We start from the raw sequence: 14,810 nt of genomic DNA, 5'->3' as shown, positions 1-14,810 counted from the left end.
AGCTTTTTTTGTTTAGTTTTAAATGAATTGGTTGTAGTAATCTTGATTTTTTATTTATTTACACACCAGCTGATATAAACTCATAAATAAACAAAACTATACAGTATTATGTATTTTAAATTATTATTTATGATGTGTTAATGAATATTTCTTTAGTAATGGATGATTTAGAAGGTTGTTTTAACTGATTTTATGACAAACAGTCCCTTTATTTAACATTGGCTTGATTTTGTTACTTATACCATAAAGTGACAAATCAACCGTTTGGTAGAGCATGTTTTAAAAAAATTATTACAAACAGAAATTTGTTTATTTTTGTTTATCTAAGAACATATTTCTGTTGATTAACGCCTTTACTAATAATTCCAAGTAAGAAAAATATTCCTACCTTTCAAATTTTCATAAAAAGGAAGAAAATGTGTATGATCATTTTCAAGTTGTGACTTGCTTGTCAGTCAAAGACGTTGGGCAAGCAACCACTGACTGACACAGTGCCATCTGTTGGTTTTCTTTAGCTTTGCATGCTTCTACCAATTGGTTGAGATGGCTAAATCAGTTTGAGTTAAGTTAGAAACTTCTCTAATAAAAATATGGTGACTCAAAGTTTGCTCAACCGTTTGGTTGAGCAGGCAGTTAAAGGGTTAAAAAAGATAAAACCTCCCAAAGGTATACATTCGATTTTATAAAGAAAACCAATTCAGTAAGTGGGATATCAAACCACAAAAAAGCATTTTTGCACGTTTACAGGCACAACATGTGTATATAATGTGTACTTTATATTATAAATCCTGTAAACTAAGACAACCAATTTTTCCCTACTGCTAATTTTTTTAAAAACATTTTTTTGATGGACCCAGACCTATCTGATAAGCAGCCACAAAATCAAACTACTACAATAATAATAATGATATTATAATTATTATAAATTTATTTTTCTCCCCAAGAATTGATATTCTGATATCTAAGCAGGACCTGGAAAAACAGATAATGCATTTAGTGCTAAAAGTGCTAAAAAAAAAGTAGAGCACATCGGTCCAGTTCTGAGGTCTTGCTTGTTTATAAAGCTTTGAATGGTTTCATTTGCACTCAGTTTATTTAAATCTAGGTTAAAGACCCACCTGTTGTCAGCTGCATCTGATTAGTTTCTATTTAAATGTTTACATCCGTACTGTTACTTTAAGCTTATTTTATATTCAGTTCCTTTAAAACTTTCTTTCATTTTTTATTTTGATGATCACCCCTTCAATCGTTCTTTTGCATGATTCTTTTAATGTTTATGTAAAGCACATTAAATTGTCTTTGTGCGCAAAAATCTTCTATAAAAACAAACTTGCCTTGCCTTGGAGAGGGCAACTACATGCGAATGTGAATGTTTTTGTCATTTTTGTTTATTTTGCTAATCTCAGCATGGAGAAATACTTTTTTTGGTAATAGGGTAAATAGGAGGAGTACTTGTCAATCATATGAAAACAAACAAACAAACAAAAACAATAAATATAGTGATTAAATTCCACAACCATTGACAAAGTACCTCCAAAAAGATGTGGTTTTGTACTGTTTTTCCAGATGCTCTTGAGCTGTTAAATTTTAAATGTGGTAAGTTTGGCCTTGATGTGTTCAGGTTCTTAATCCAATAAAAACAGCAAGAGGGATGGACCCTGAATGCATCTGTAAGAGGATGCTGACGGTTCTAGCTGCATGGAGGGAGATCAAAAAGCAGATTGATGCAGTTAATGACACCAGCAAAGCAAATGTGACAGAGAAGGATATGAGGAGTGAATTAAATCGGGGAGATAATTCGTTTTAAATAGATTAAAAAAAATAATAATAAACAAACAAAGGCTTACACTCAGTCCCCAATACAAAAACCCATCTCAAAAAGTTGAAATGTCCCTTTAAGGGTGACCCAGTGGCGCTCAACGTTTTCCTCCACTAGATGGCAGCACACACCTGAGCAGTCTCTGTTTGGCGGTGTGACGAAGAAGTGAAACGGCGTCAGTGCGCTGTTGCCTCTCAGCGTACAGATGCAGAAAGAAAGCTGATTCAGTTGGACAAACCAGTTCTTTTTCTTTCTCCGACGAGTTATTATGCGGAATAGCTATATTTAGTTTGGATGTTTCACTAGAACCACTGTGTGGGGGGAAAAAAGGACAACAAAAAGAAAGAGAAAGACGCTTGAGACTTAGTTGTAAAACAATTCCTCGGGTCGGCTCCGGCTCATCTCTTGACTTCATTGCTGTTTTGAGGGACATTTTTCTGCGCTTCTGGGAAACATGAGCTTTCTTTTGTGAGTTTAAGCTTATTGATTTGTTTTCTTTATGTCCTGTACGTGCGCATTTAGTGCACCTTCAACAAGGAAGGAGCCTAGCTATCGACATCATATATCGGGCGCAGACTATTTCCTGAATTGAGACAACTCGTTTTAATTGCCCAACGTGTTTTTTCCCTATTATTATGTAAAATCGCTATATTATTAACTGCGACTCCAAGCTTATTTTAAAAATACAAGGAAATGTGTAAATACTGATTCAAAAAAACAACTGATTACCTTTCGTTGAAACCTGAAACGATACGAATTAAGTGGGCTGTTTTGTGACCTGTGTATTTGCTGGTGACAGCGTTTTTGGAACAGGAGCTAGTTCGGCCCTCATTAGACAAAACAAATAAATCAATCATTTAATGCTGAATTTCAACCTCAGGATAAGGATCTATGTCGAGGACATTTAGCCAATCTGTAACTAGTGACATGTATAGAAAATGTACTGACTAAAAACTGGTGAAGATTTCCACCTTTGAATAAAGAAAAGGTTCAATCATGATGAGCAATACAAGAATTTAATATGAGTTATTGCTACTAATTGATAATTTACCTTCGATTTTAGGTATTAAAACATCAACATAGTAATTAAAAAAAACTTTAACAACGTTCTACTAAAATTACAACGAAGATAAATAATAATTAAACTGTAATTGTTGGTTCTGATGGGGAAAAATAGGCATATTCCTCAGATACTTACCCAGTGTATTTTCAGCTCCTTCAAATTCAATATTCTGCTCTGATAGCAATCTGATGCCTCCTTTTGGGAAGGATTGTGTTTACAGCTCCAAGGCATTTTATAGCTTTTGTTATTTGAAGCAAAAGGACGAGGCGTCTGTGGTTAAAAAGCAACTCCTGCTTCTTGTTGGAAATGGTAACTCCACTTCCACACCTAATATTTCCCACTATAATTAAATAATCTCCTCATCCTAATGCTGCGAAAACCTGTCAATGTTAGCTCTGGAAATGTAACATCTGTTCAAGGTAGCCAGTGATCATTTAAAGACCCACTCCAATGGAAAATTGTGTTTTTAACGTGCTCTTGTCATGGAGGACATATATTAAGAAAATGAAGCGTAGAATTGCATTTCTGAGTGTGTCTTTATTGAAGGGCTGTAAGCTAGCAGTCTCAGGACGGAGGCTGTTATGCAGAAACCATGTCAACCTTTTTTTTTCAATTTTATTGATTTTAATAAAAAGGATCAAAGTGGGACTTAACAAAATGATAAATATAAATGTCAAAGTATGTTGGGGACTTGATGTAACTGTATACATTTATCAAAATGGGTTCTAAATCTCAAAACAAATGTTATTTATCTCTTTTTTTATTTCCTTAGCAGGCTCTTTCATCAAATACAGGTCAAAACTGTAATTTTCCAACTGTCTTATAGTCTCACGTTTACCAACAGTCAGATTATGGGTCCAAAAGTCTAGTCCAGTCACTATGTTGTTTGTGTTGAGTTAGTTTGTTGAAGCCCCTATAGATGAGTCTGAAAAGCATAAAACAGTGCCTTTTCTAAAAGAGAAATCTGCTTATTTGTCTTTAAACTAATAGCGCTCATGTGTTGCAGCAGTACGTTTTTTTTTATTTAGTTCTGGTGAAAGTGTCTCAAAGAGGATATTTTCATATTGTTTTGTCAAATAACAAACTTGTTGACTGAGGCGTCATGCTTTGATGACTCAAAAGTTCTTGTTAAATGGAGCATCAAGAGGAATTCTGAAGCTCTTTAAATGGCCTCATTAGAAGTCCACAAAGAAAGACTAGCTGTTCTCGTCTCTCAATTCAAAGCTCTTTTAACGAGCTTTCTGAAAACAACCCAGATTTTTTTTTTTTTTTTTTGGTGGAGGAACCTCTTACAACATGACGTCTGCCTGCTCGATTGTCACAGTTTGTCCTTGTCTTTTAAAATGTGACTCACAGTGGAAACCGTTCATCCAAAACGTTCAAGCCCAAGAAGAATATCCCGGAGGGCTCTCACCAGTACGAGCTGTTGAAACATGCCGAGGCCACGCTGGGAAGTGGAAACCTGCGCATGGCGGTCATGCTGCCCGACGGTGAAGACTTAAATGAGTGGGTTGCAGTGAATAGTAAGTACTATCCTTCTACTGTATCTTTGTTTCAGACCGCTGAGAGAATGCTTTTGTTTAGCTGACCTACTAATCTGCGTTAGAGTTCTACTGGTTTAGCTTGTTCTTGAACTGTTCTTTAGTCCACCTGATGAGTCAGCTGGCGGCGGAAGTATCAGGGTGTTGGATGTTGGCAGCCTCTCGAATGACTGTGTAGCTTCATTATGGACAGTCTGTGAATGTTAAGTGTGCCGTGAGATCCTTGTTTACTTTTTTTCTGAATTGATGCAAATGACTCGGCGTGGTAGAGGGGGTTTCTTTCATGTCTCTGGATGTTTTCTAGTTTTCTAAAAAGCTACCGCAGACATTTTTTTTATCCCTAACTGCCACTTTGGCAACTTCATTCAGCAGTTTGTGTTTGAGACGATCCCATCACATGAGCGAAAATCTGGCCTGATCAGTTGGTTCTGATTGGAATCAGATGCTGCATCCTGATCAGGGAACGGACATTTCCTCATTATTAGGATCAGTGTTATGCATGTCAACAAATGAAAGCCCTAGTAGAAGTTTCCATATCATGAATGGATCACATGTTATTGCTGTGAACCGCAGCAGAACATGGTTCTAGTTTGAACAGGACTAAAAGGTTCGATAAATTTAGCAGGACATGCACATTTGGACTTTTTGGTCCAATAACTCTTTTGATATATAATTAAAATTGAAAGAAAGTGTCTCTATTGTTTTTTTTAAAGAAAACAATGACATTTGAAGGCATTTCAACAGAAAGACGATTAGATTTTTATTTCTTTTTAATGAGAATTACTCTCTCCGTGCTGCTAACAGAGTGACATGGCTGCTAAGGGACCTTCTTCACAAGCTACAGGAAAATGGGACGTTAAAAAAATCCATGGTTACATTGATACGAGCTCGTCATGAATACTCATCATTAGATCCGTGCTGCAATAATATTTCCAGAAGAAAGTCGTTTTTAATTTTTAAGAATTTTTAATCGCCATCCATCCATTTTCCTCCACTTATCCGATACCGGGTCGCAGTGGGAGAAGTCTAAGCAAAGATCCCCAGACTTCCCTTGCCCGGCCACTTCCTCCATCTCCTCAGGGGGGACCCCGAGGCGTTTCCAGGCCAGCCGAGAGACGTAGTCTCTCAAGCGTGTCCTGGGTCTTCCCCAGGGCCTCCGTCCAGTGGGACATGCCCGTAACACCTCTCCAGGGAGGCGTCCAGGAGGCATCCGTACTAGATGCCCGAGCCACCTCAACGGGCTCCTTTCGATGTGGAGGAGAAGCGGTTCTACTCCGAGCTCTCCGCGGGTGACCGAGCTTCTCACCCTATCTCTAAGGGAGCGCCCAACCACCCTACGGAGGAAGCTCATTTCAGCCGCTTGTATTCGGGACCTCGTTCTTTCGGTTTTGCTTTTTGGCTCAGCTCTGTCTTCACCACAACAGACTGATAAAGCGACCGCATAACTACGGACGCCGCTCTGATCTGCCTGTCAATCTCACGCTCCGGTCTTCCCTCACTCGTGAACAACACCCTAAGGAATTTAAACTCCTCCACCTGGGGCAGGGACCCTCCACCCACTACTACCTTTCTCCGGTCAAGAACCATGGCCTCAGATTTAGCGGTGCTGACCCTCATCTCAGCCGCTTCACACTCGGCCGCAAACCGCCCCAATGCACGCTGGAGGATCTGGCTCGATGAAGCCAACAGGACAACATCATCTGCAAAAAGCAGAGAGGAAATCCTGTGGTCCCCAAACCAGACCCCCTCCGGGCCCTGGCTGTGCCTAGAAATTCTGTCCATAAAACCTGTGAACAGAACCGGGGATAAAGAGCAGCCCTGCCGGAGTCCAACGTGGACCGTGAATTCGTCTGACTTACTGTCGGTTATGCGAACCGAGCTCCTACTCCGGTCATACAGAGACCGCACAGCCCTCAGTAAGGCTCCCTGGACCCCATACTCCCAGAGCACCCCCCACAGGATACCAAGGGGGACGCGGTTGAACGCCTTCTCCAAATCCACAAAACACATATGGACTGGATAAGCGAACTCCCACAATCCCTCCAGCACCCTAGATAAGGTGTACAGCCGGTCCACTGTTCCACGACCAGGACGGAAACCGCACTGTTGTACCTGGATCTGAGGTTCAACTATCGGACGGACTCTCCTCTCCAGTACCCTGGCATAGACTTTCACAGGGAGGCTGAGGAGTGTGATTTCCCCTGAAGTTGGAACACACCCTCCAGTCCCCCTTCTTAAAGAGGGGAACCACCACCCCTGTCTGTGTTTTTAATCACATTGGTTAAAAAATGTTCAAAGGTTCTGAAGGTATAGAGTTACTAGGCCTGCACAATAAATCGCAAATTTATCGTTATCGCGAAATCAAGCTGTGTAGTACGCATTTTGCAAAAGTCAAGTAAATGATGATGTGCTAAAAGAATCTTGGCAACGAATCAAATAAATTCCTCTATGCATTTGACCAATCGGGTGGAAGCCTTTACGTTGTTCGGATGGAGCCATTTGATGTTGAGAGGCCTGCCTCCTATGTAGACTAGGGTCCTTTAGAGTATAATTTCAGTTGACTCTTATATAAATTACACTTTTGCGTTGAAATAGAAATTATGTATTTAGATGTTTTGATATTTGTTTATGTATCGCAAGTTAAATCGTCATAGCAATAATGATCACTAATATCGCATATCGTGAGTTTTTCTCATATGGTGCTGCCCTAAAAGCTACCAAACTGTCTCATGTGACTAATTATCTCCTATTTTACTAGTTAATAGATACATATTTAATTATAGTTGATAGTTGCACTATTGTTCAATCCACTTCACAGGAGTGCACTTTTTAAGTGTTACAAGATAAAATGGGTTAATTTAAAAAAAATCGAGGATAATCTGGATCTGTTTATTTAATTTATTACCTTTTTTAATGTGTTCTTAAAGTATCGGATGGCATCTGGGGCATTGTGAAATATTTGACCTCTTTTATCATTTTACATCGGAGTTTTCCCGTCACAGATTCCGGTGATTACTGCTCAAAATCCGTTAAACTTTCCCCTCCTGGATTATTACTCATAATCATTTCTGTTGTGCTGGTCTTCTAAGTGCACGTCACATGATGACCGTCTAGTTCCGAGGAAGACCGTGATGGTATCAGTGAATAACTGACGAGCATTGGTTATAGCCTGTGTTTCTTCCTGTTCACACAATGAGAGGACTTCAGGAAGTGGAGCCACTTTAAATCGTTCATTCCAAACTGGTGCTGGAATAATAATTGACATGAGCTAATTTAATCACTTGGTGAACACAGCAAACCTTTAGAAGCGTACACAGCAATTTGAGCTTTTATTTTAAGGCACAAATCATGACACAAAGGTTGCAGAAACGTACTGTCACCTTAAAGTGAAATGTCCTGTATGAAATCCATAAATGCATATTTCTATTTTCTATTTTTATTGAATTCATAGATGGGCACAAACGTAGACTTATTGCCTTCCAATGTAATATATAAACCAAGCTTTATCACAGAATATGTCAACAAAAACTGCCTGAAGTTAGGGAAGCATGAAGATAAGTGGCAGATATATAAATACAAGTTAATCAAATAAATAAAAAAAATATATAAATTGTATATTTTTAAATAAAATATTTGATTCTGAAACCAAGAATTAGTTCAGAATCAAATCTTGGGTAAAAAAAAAAAAGCCATAAAAGTTTCAAAACACAACAGAAGAAGACCCCACTGCACAGGTCGTCCACTCGGACATGCAGTAATTCCTCACTCCAGCCCCAGTGCACGTTGATGTGGAGGCCGAGCAGTGGATAGCTGGCTGTGTGCCTGTGGGAATGAGTGCTTACACAGTGTGGGCCACATAGCTGGAGTGTGTCCTGGTCAACAGTTTGGGCGAGGCTGTGGAGTGTAGTGGGCAGCTGCTGCTGTTGGCACAAACGCCGTGTACTTATTTCTGTATTTATCTCTTTTTTTTTCTCTCTTTCCTCTCAGCTGTGGATTTCTTTAACCAGATCAACATGCTGTACGGCACCGTCACAGACTTTTGCACTGAGGAAAAGTGTCCCATCATGTCTGCTGGTCCCAAGTAAGTGAGACACTTCTGTGCTGCTAAACCAGTTTCTTCACAGCCGCCATGCTCAGTAACGCTGGTGTTCTTTGGCACAGCTGAATGCTGCAGATAAATCATGAATTAAAATCACAAGCCTGCGTTAATTCCACACTTACCATGGCTTTTCTGCAGGTATGAGTACCACTGGGCTGACGGAACCAATATCAAGAAACCCATCAAATGCTCCGCCCCTAAATATATCGATTACCTGATGACCTGGGTGCAGGACCAGCTTGACGATGAAACCCTTTTCCCTTCAAAGATCGGTATGCTTCGGCTTCTGCTTTCCGGTCGTCTTGGTTGTTTTCTAGCTGCACTGAACCCTTAGGCCGATCAAAGCTGCTTCAAAACCTTTTGTTTTGAATAGAAAATAATCGACCGCATTCACTGTCACTGCCTGAGAGATCCACTGCTGAGCCATAACTGAGACGCTTCATCCCACTTATCTGACCGTGGAAGGAACTTTTATTTTTGTCGTTTTGGCAAACTTTTGTTCAAGTGGAGATGATTACCGGTACCCCATAATGCATCCATCCATTCATCTTCAGATGAATCCATTTTGGGGTCACTGGGTTTCTGGAGCTACTGGTGGGCAAAGGTGGAGGTCAGCCTGAACAGGTCACCAGTCTGTTGCAGGGTCGCACACTCTCCTACATGCACAATTCTAAGGACAATTTAGAGACACCGGTTGACCTTTGAAGCACGTTTTTGGACTGTGGGAGGAAGTCTGCGTCCCGGGAGGAATCGAACACATGCACAAGAAGAGCATGCAGCGTACCAGCAATGTATTCAAATCTCATTTTAACAGCAAAGTGAATGAAAATTGAAAATTGACTTTAACATTTTCTCGTGGCATTTTTCTGATGATGGACATACATATTAAGGAAATTAAGATCAAATATGCATTTCCAAGCATTTCTTTGTTCAAATTGTAAAGAAAACGAGCGTATTTGCGATGTAAAAAGTACACGGGGTGGGCCACAAGTTCCCTGCTCCAAGCTTTCAGCCACGGGGAGGGGAGGAGCCACAACTCAAAGGCAAACTTTTAGGGGTTTGCTGTTTTGATCATCGCATAATCATTATTAAAAGACCACTGGGAACGATTTGAAAAAAGATCAAAGGTGGACCTTTTTTTTTTTTTTCTCTCCACTGGATGGCAGCCAGTTGAAATAAATGCCAGAGTGGAAGCACTGAATCCGCCCTCTTTAGAGTAATGGCGTTGAATTCACGCTCAAAGAACCTTCAGAGCTGGTGTTTGCTGTGCCAGAAAAGACCACAAGCTTCATTCCCGCTCAGAAGCAGGAACATCCTGATAGCAAGTAAACACCCAACAACAACTTCCTCCTTTTTATGGCCTCAGAATAGACACAGATGTTTGTCGGAAGTATTTTTACCGTTTGACGGGTTGATTCCTTTTTTTTTTTGTCACCTGGAATAGTTTCTTCTGGGAGATGAACGTTTTTTGCTTCACAGAGAGCGACACATGAGCACTTCGCATGTCGCTTCCACGAGGCACATCTGTTTAGCTGCCATGATTGTTCCTTAAATCATGCTATGACCTGCCTGTGAGTGTATTTGCAATCCAGAAGAATGGTTGAGCAAAAGTGCAGCTCATTCCCTCCCATTTTTACATAGATCTGCCAACTGGACATAAACTGAACGCACAGGGTTAAAAAAATAAATCTGGACTGCATATTACTTGATGGTTGGATTTGTAAAGGTTGAGAATCTTTTGTCTAACCTGCGCTGCTTTCTCGCCCACAAGGTGTCCCGTTCAAGAAGAACTTCTTGAATGTGGCGAAGACCATTTTAAAGCGCCTGTTCAGGGTCTATGCTCACATCTACCACCAGCATTTTGACTCGGTCATGCAGCTGCAGGAGGAGGCCCACCTCAACACATCCTTCAAACACTTCATCTTCTTTGTTCAGGTGGGAGATCCGAAACCATCGAGCATGACTCCTCATAGCAGCTGGACGATTTTTGGATATTAGTCACACCACTTTGTGTTTCAACACATGTAAAAAAAAAAAAAAAAAAAAGTGTAGTCATAAAGCTGCATATCCTTTCATCACATTTTGATAAACTCCATTTTCGGTCTGATGAAACGTTTGGCATTTCCTGCTGCTCATGACATCAAAGGAAACTCATTCAGTTAATAAAAGTTACTTTACTTTGCAGAAAGGATGCATTTGCAACCTTTCGCATTTTTTATGTGACTGTTATATCATTTACAACATGACATTTTTAATGTAGATATGGAATTTTTTAACAAATGTCTTTATAATGAATGGCTTGAATACACTCTTTTAAATTAAAATATAATTTCAAAAATATTTATTTTAAAAAATGTTTGTAGTTTTCATCAAAAATGTTCACATTATTACTTTTTATAACTTTGTTTGAGATAAAAACCAAAGTAAATTGAGGCACACAAGTATACAAACACCTCTGGTGAACAAAAATGGAAATGTGAGACATTTAGGGTGTGTTGTTTTTATAAATCCTACTTTTATTTGTCGCTGTCACTGGAAAGACCACGTTTTTAATTGGAAGAACAGTGGGAGAGTTAAAATGTTGTTTGAACATCAATCATTGAGAACTTTTTGGTGTTTTGAGGGTAAGTTTTCCAAACAAAATATACAATTATTGACACTGCAAATATATCAATTTAATTGGTAATTAACGATGTATTCAAGACTAATTATAGTCAAAAACTCGTTTTCTTTTTTTATTGAGTTTGATATACCTTTTTTCGTCATTTAAAAAATGCGAAACATCTCAGCTGTTGTTTAATATATTACATTTATAAATAAGATCTAATGTTTGTGGTTTCGAGAAGAATTATAGTTGTTTTAATGTTTTTTTAAAAAGTTGATTTTCATATCTGATTATCCACTTTGGTTTGTAAATTTCTGCCACAATAATATCTGAAGGGATGATAATAATTCCTCTTTTTTCATTTGTCGCAAGTTTATCAAGTTTCTTTTGGAAATACTTTTTATACAACAGTAATGCAAAGTGGATTAAGCTGAAAAAAATTAATAGATAAATAAACTAACTGTATTCAATCTTAACTAGCAACTCAAAAACTTTTTCCTTTCAATACTTTTACTTGCATTGTTTTATCTGTATGAACTTTCTTTTACTTAAGTTTAACTTAAGTCTTATGTTTTCCATCTTTGATAAAACAGTTTTTCTTTTAAATTCTGTTCCGGAAGGCCTTAAAAAGTCTTAAATTTAACTTGTAGATCAGCAGGAGCCCTGACACAACCAAGCTAGAAGGTTTGTCTTTGGTAAACGGGGTTTCTTGAGGAGGGGAAGTTGTTCATCGGCCTGTAACAGTCAGAAAAACAGGAGACGGTTTTCTTTTTCATTTGTGGTCAAAACTTCTTTCAGTCTCTAGCAGGTCCTGCAACAGTCGGGCTGAAGTTTCCAACTTTTTCTAACTCTTCAAGCCAAAACCGCCCGACATCTCTCTGTAAGAGGTTTCAGGATGTGCCAGAGAAGTGTTTGACTGTTTCTGTTTTTGTCTTTTTCAGGAGTTCAACCTCATCGACAGAAAAGAGCTGGTCCCACTCCAGGAGCTGATTGAGAAACTGACGACCAAAGACAGATAAACAGCATTGTCCCCATTTGTTTTTTTTTATTGTTCCTTCTAGTTTTTGCACAGATACCCACCACCCCCTGGCTGTATGTATGCAGTATATAGTATATTTCCATTTAGGGGAAATGATCTTAAGGCCAGGAAGAAGGAAGGGTTTGGATAGTTTAAGGCAACAGTACTAATTTAATCAGGGATTACAGGTTGAATTGACAAACCGTAGATTATGAATAGAGAAAAAAGGGGTTTAGCTGTTTTAGAAAAAAATCCCTACATGTAGAGTATTTTCTTTTCTTTTTTTTTTTTGTTTTACACTAATGCTCTCTTAGGTTGCACAGATTTTCTTTTTATTTGGATTTTCAGCGGCTCTTTTTCAAGCAGTCAAACACAAGGGAATGAAGCAAAAATACTAAACATCGTTGATGAAGCAGTTTAAGCCTTTTTGGTAGTTATTTTGTTCGACGAGAAGGATTGGGATTCGATTTCTCATTTTGTTCGGTCAATACAAAAACCCTAAGTGCCTAGCATTGGCTCATAATTGCCCTATATCAGAAGATGAAGGCCATACGTGACATATTTCAGGTTTACACCGGGGGGGGGGGGGGGGGGGGGGGGCGGCCCAACCCCGACGCACCAGATCCACCGGGTTTCCCGGCCATCCCCGCCCCTCTCTCTGCTGGTTAGCCAGAGGGTTTCATGGTTTCACGGCCAATCGTGAAAACAGAGAGCACGCAAGCCGGTGGATCTCAAGGACCAGGGTTGGACAGCCCGGCTGTACGCTACATTTTTCTTTTAGTACTTGGTCTAAAAATGTGCCGCGCCTTTATTTTGTCCAGAAGTCTGCTGAGGGTTCAGTGCAGGCTGTGATACACGAAGGGTGTAGAAGTTGGAGTTGGATGTTTTCCTGTGTGCCCCCCCCCCCATAGACTTTAAGGTAAACTGTACATACATTTCCTCCGATAGATTAGAGTTTGAACTCCCTGCTTGGAAATAAAAAGGAATCTTTCTAGGATTGGGACGTCGCTGCTTCCATCTCAAAGCCATTAAGCACTTTGAACACGTTTCCTATAACCTCTGACTGAATGTCTCTTCCGCATAGACTGCATCATGTGACGCATCGTCTTTCTCCCTCTCCTTTCTCCAAATGAATGTTAAAGAACTGAACCTCTGAAACAGCTAGAAGGCACAAGCGTTGTTTTACTTCACGCTTTTGCGAGGTTTGACTTCGCCGAGCTGCAGACGCACGCTTCCCTCCCCATGTCAAAGTGTAGTTCACTATGCAATAATTGACACTTACGGCCGGCTCTTTGATACTTCACGGCTAATAGAACTTTCTTGACAGTGATTTAATTGGGTGTGACTAAACTAGAAGAACTTTGCTGTTAGCTTTAGTTTCAAAACCATTTTTATACCTGAAATCTGTGAGAAAGAAGTACTAGTGGATGCACCTGTATAAATACTGAGGATTCGACCTGAGTTGAAAGAGTTTCAGCGAGCATGAATGGGTCGCTTTTGATTAAATGAATGCATAGAGTCTTTTTAGAGGCTGCCTCTTTATCTGTATTAGATTTTTGTTTTTGTTTTACTTGTTTATTATCTTGAATTTCTGTTTCCTTGCCTAACTATTATGAATGTTACCGGTCACCAGATTTATGACAGTGTCAGAGAAGCTGTGATGAAAGAAAACAGTTTTTCCCTTCAGTGTCATGAGTGATAAATTGTTTGTACATCTTGGCTTTGTAGGGGTTTTTCGGTCAAACCAATTAATTTATGCTGTTTACAAAGCAAATAAAAAGGTGGTCTTGACTCTTTATCAGAAATATTTAAGAACTTGAAGATGCTTATTTGATTCTAAAAAATGTCTCTTTTTTTCTAAAATGTCTCTTTTGGTATTGTGTATATATATATATATACATTTACTGGTCAAATCAAATCCACATATAGCTGTTTTGTTGCCTGTTGTATAAGTGTGAAATGTGGTTTAAATAGTTCACCTCAAAATATGACATCAAGTACGAGGTAAAACATTTGACATCCATTTAACGGCTTTGATCTCAATTCTAGATTTGTCGAAAATTAAACTCTTAAATTTCACTTTTAGTGAGTAATTCAAATATTCTGCTAAATTATCGCTTTACAAAAGTGGATCCCTATAAAAGTTTCCTAGCTGCCTTTTAAAAATAAAAAGTAAAGTTATCGGCTAATGCGTACAGATCACAGGAACCCCTTAGCAAAAAGTAGTTCAACTGAAATTTATTTTATCAAGTATCCTTGAGTATAACTATAACAAGTATACTATAGACCATGTACGAGGAAATGTAAAAACGAAATACTTAAGACTAAATTGAAACATTTTAAGTTTATACTATATGGATAGGATATAAAAAGTAAACTCTAAATATACTGTCTCTTAGGAAAAACTAAGTATACTTGGACAGTTAAAAATACTTTTTGCTATTAGACTTTATTTTGTTTCTATTTTTTTAAGCCAACAATTGAGCTATCAACAAAAATATACATTTTTATGCAGCTCACCACTGTGTTAACTTCAGTTTAGTTTTTCCAAGATTTGTTTTATAACTGAAATTTTACCAAAATCCCTTTGATTCATTTCCCAAACCTGCTGAATCTCCGGGGATTCACGAGGTTTCTGGAGCCTCTCCCGGCTACTGTTGGGTGC

At 38.8% G+C, this 14,810-nt stretch overlaps 1 protein-coding gene across 1 annotated transcript; it reads left to right on the top strand.

Moving 5' to 3' along the window:
* The first annotated feature begins 1,961 nt into the window (after positions 1 to 1,961).
* On the top strand, positions 1,962 to 13,957 carry LOC101175251 (MOB kinase activator 1B). The gene is made up of 6 exons (XM_023960795.1): positions 1,962 to 2,287; positions 4,239 to 4,405; positions 8,411 to 8,504; positions 8,661 to 8,794; positions 10,294 to 10,457; positions 12,069 to 13,957. Exons 1-6 carry the CDS (start codon positions 2,274 to 2,276, stop codon positions 12,144 to 12,146), a joined length of 651 nt encoding a protein of 216 aa, XP_023816563.1. The 5' UTR covers positions 1,962 to 2,273; the 3' UTR covers positions 12,147 to 13,957.
* Positions 13,958 to 14,810: the final 853 nt, after the last annotated feature.

This window comes from Oryzias latipes, chromosome 12 (genome assembly GCF_002234675.1).
Source record: "Oryzias latipes chromosome 12, ASM223467v1".
In the NCBI taxonomy this organism is placed as follows: domain Eukaryota; kingdom Metazoa; phylum Chordata; class Actinopteri; order Beloniformes; family Adrianichthyidae; genus Oryzias; species Oryzias latipes.
Note: the sequence above shows the minus strand (reverse complement) of the source record. Positions and strands in the feature narration are given on the sequence as shown.

Coding starts and splice junctions, on each gene's coding strand:
- LOC101175251 (XM_023960795.1), top strand. Junction 8,505..8,660: donor ATCATGTCTGCTGGTCCCAA/GTAAGTGAGACA, acceptor GCTTTTCTGCAG/GTATGAGTACCACTGGGCTG. Junction 8,795..10,293: donor CCTTTTCCCTTCAAAGATCG/GTATGCTTCGGC, acceptor CTCGCCCACAAG/GTGTCCCGTTCAAGAAGAAC.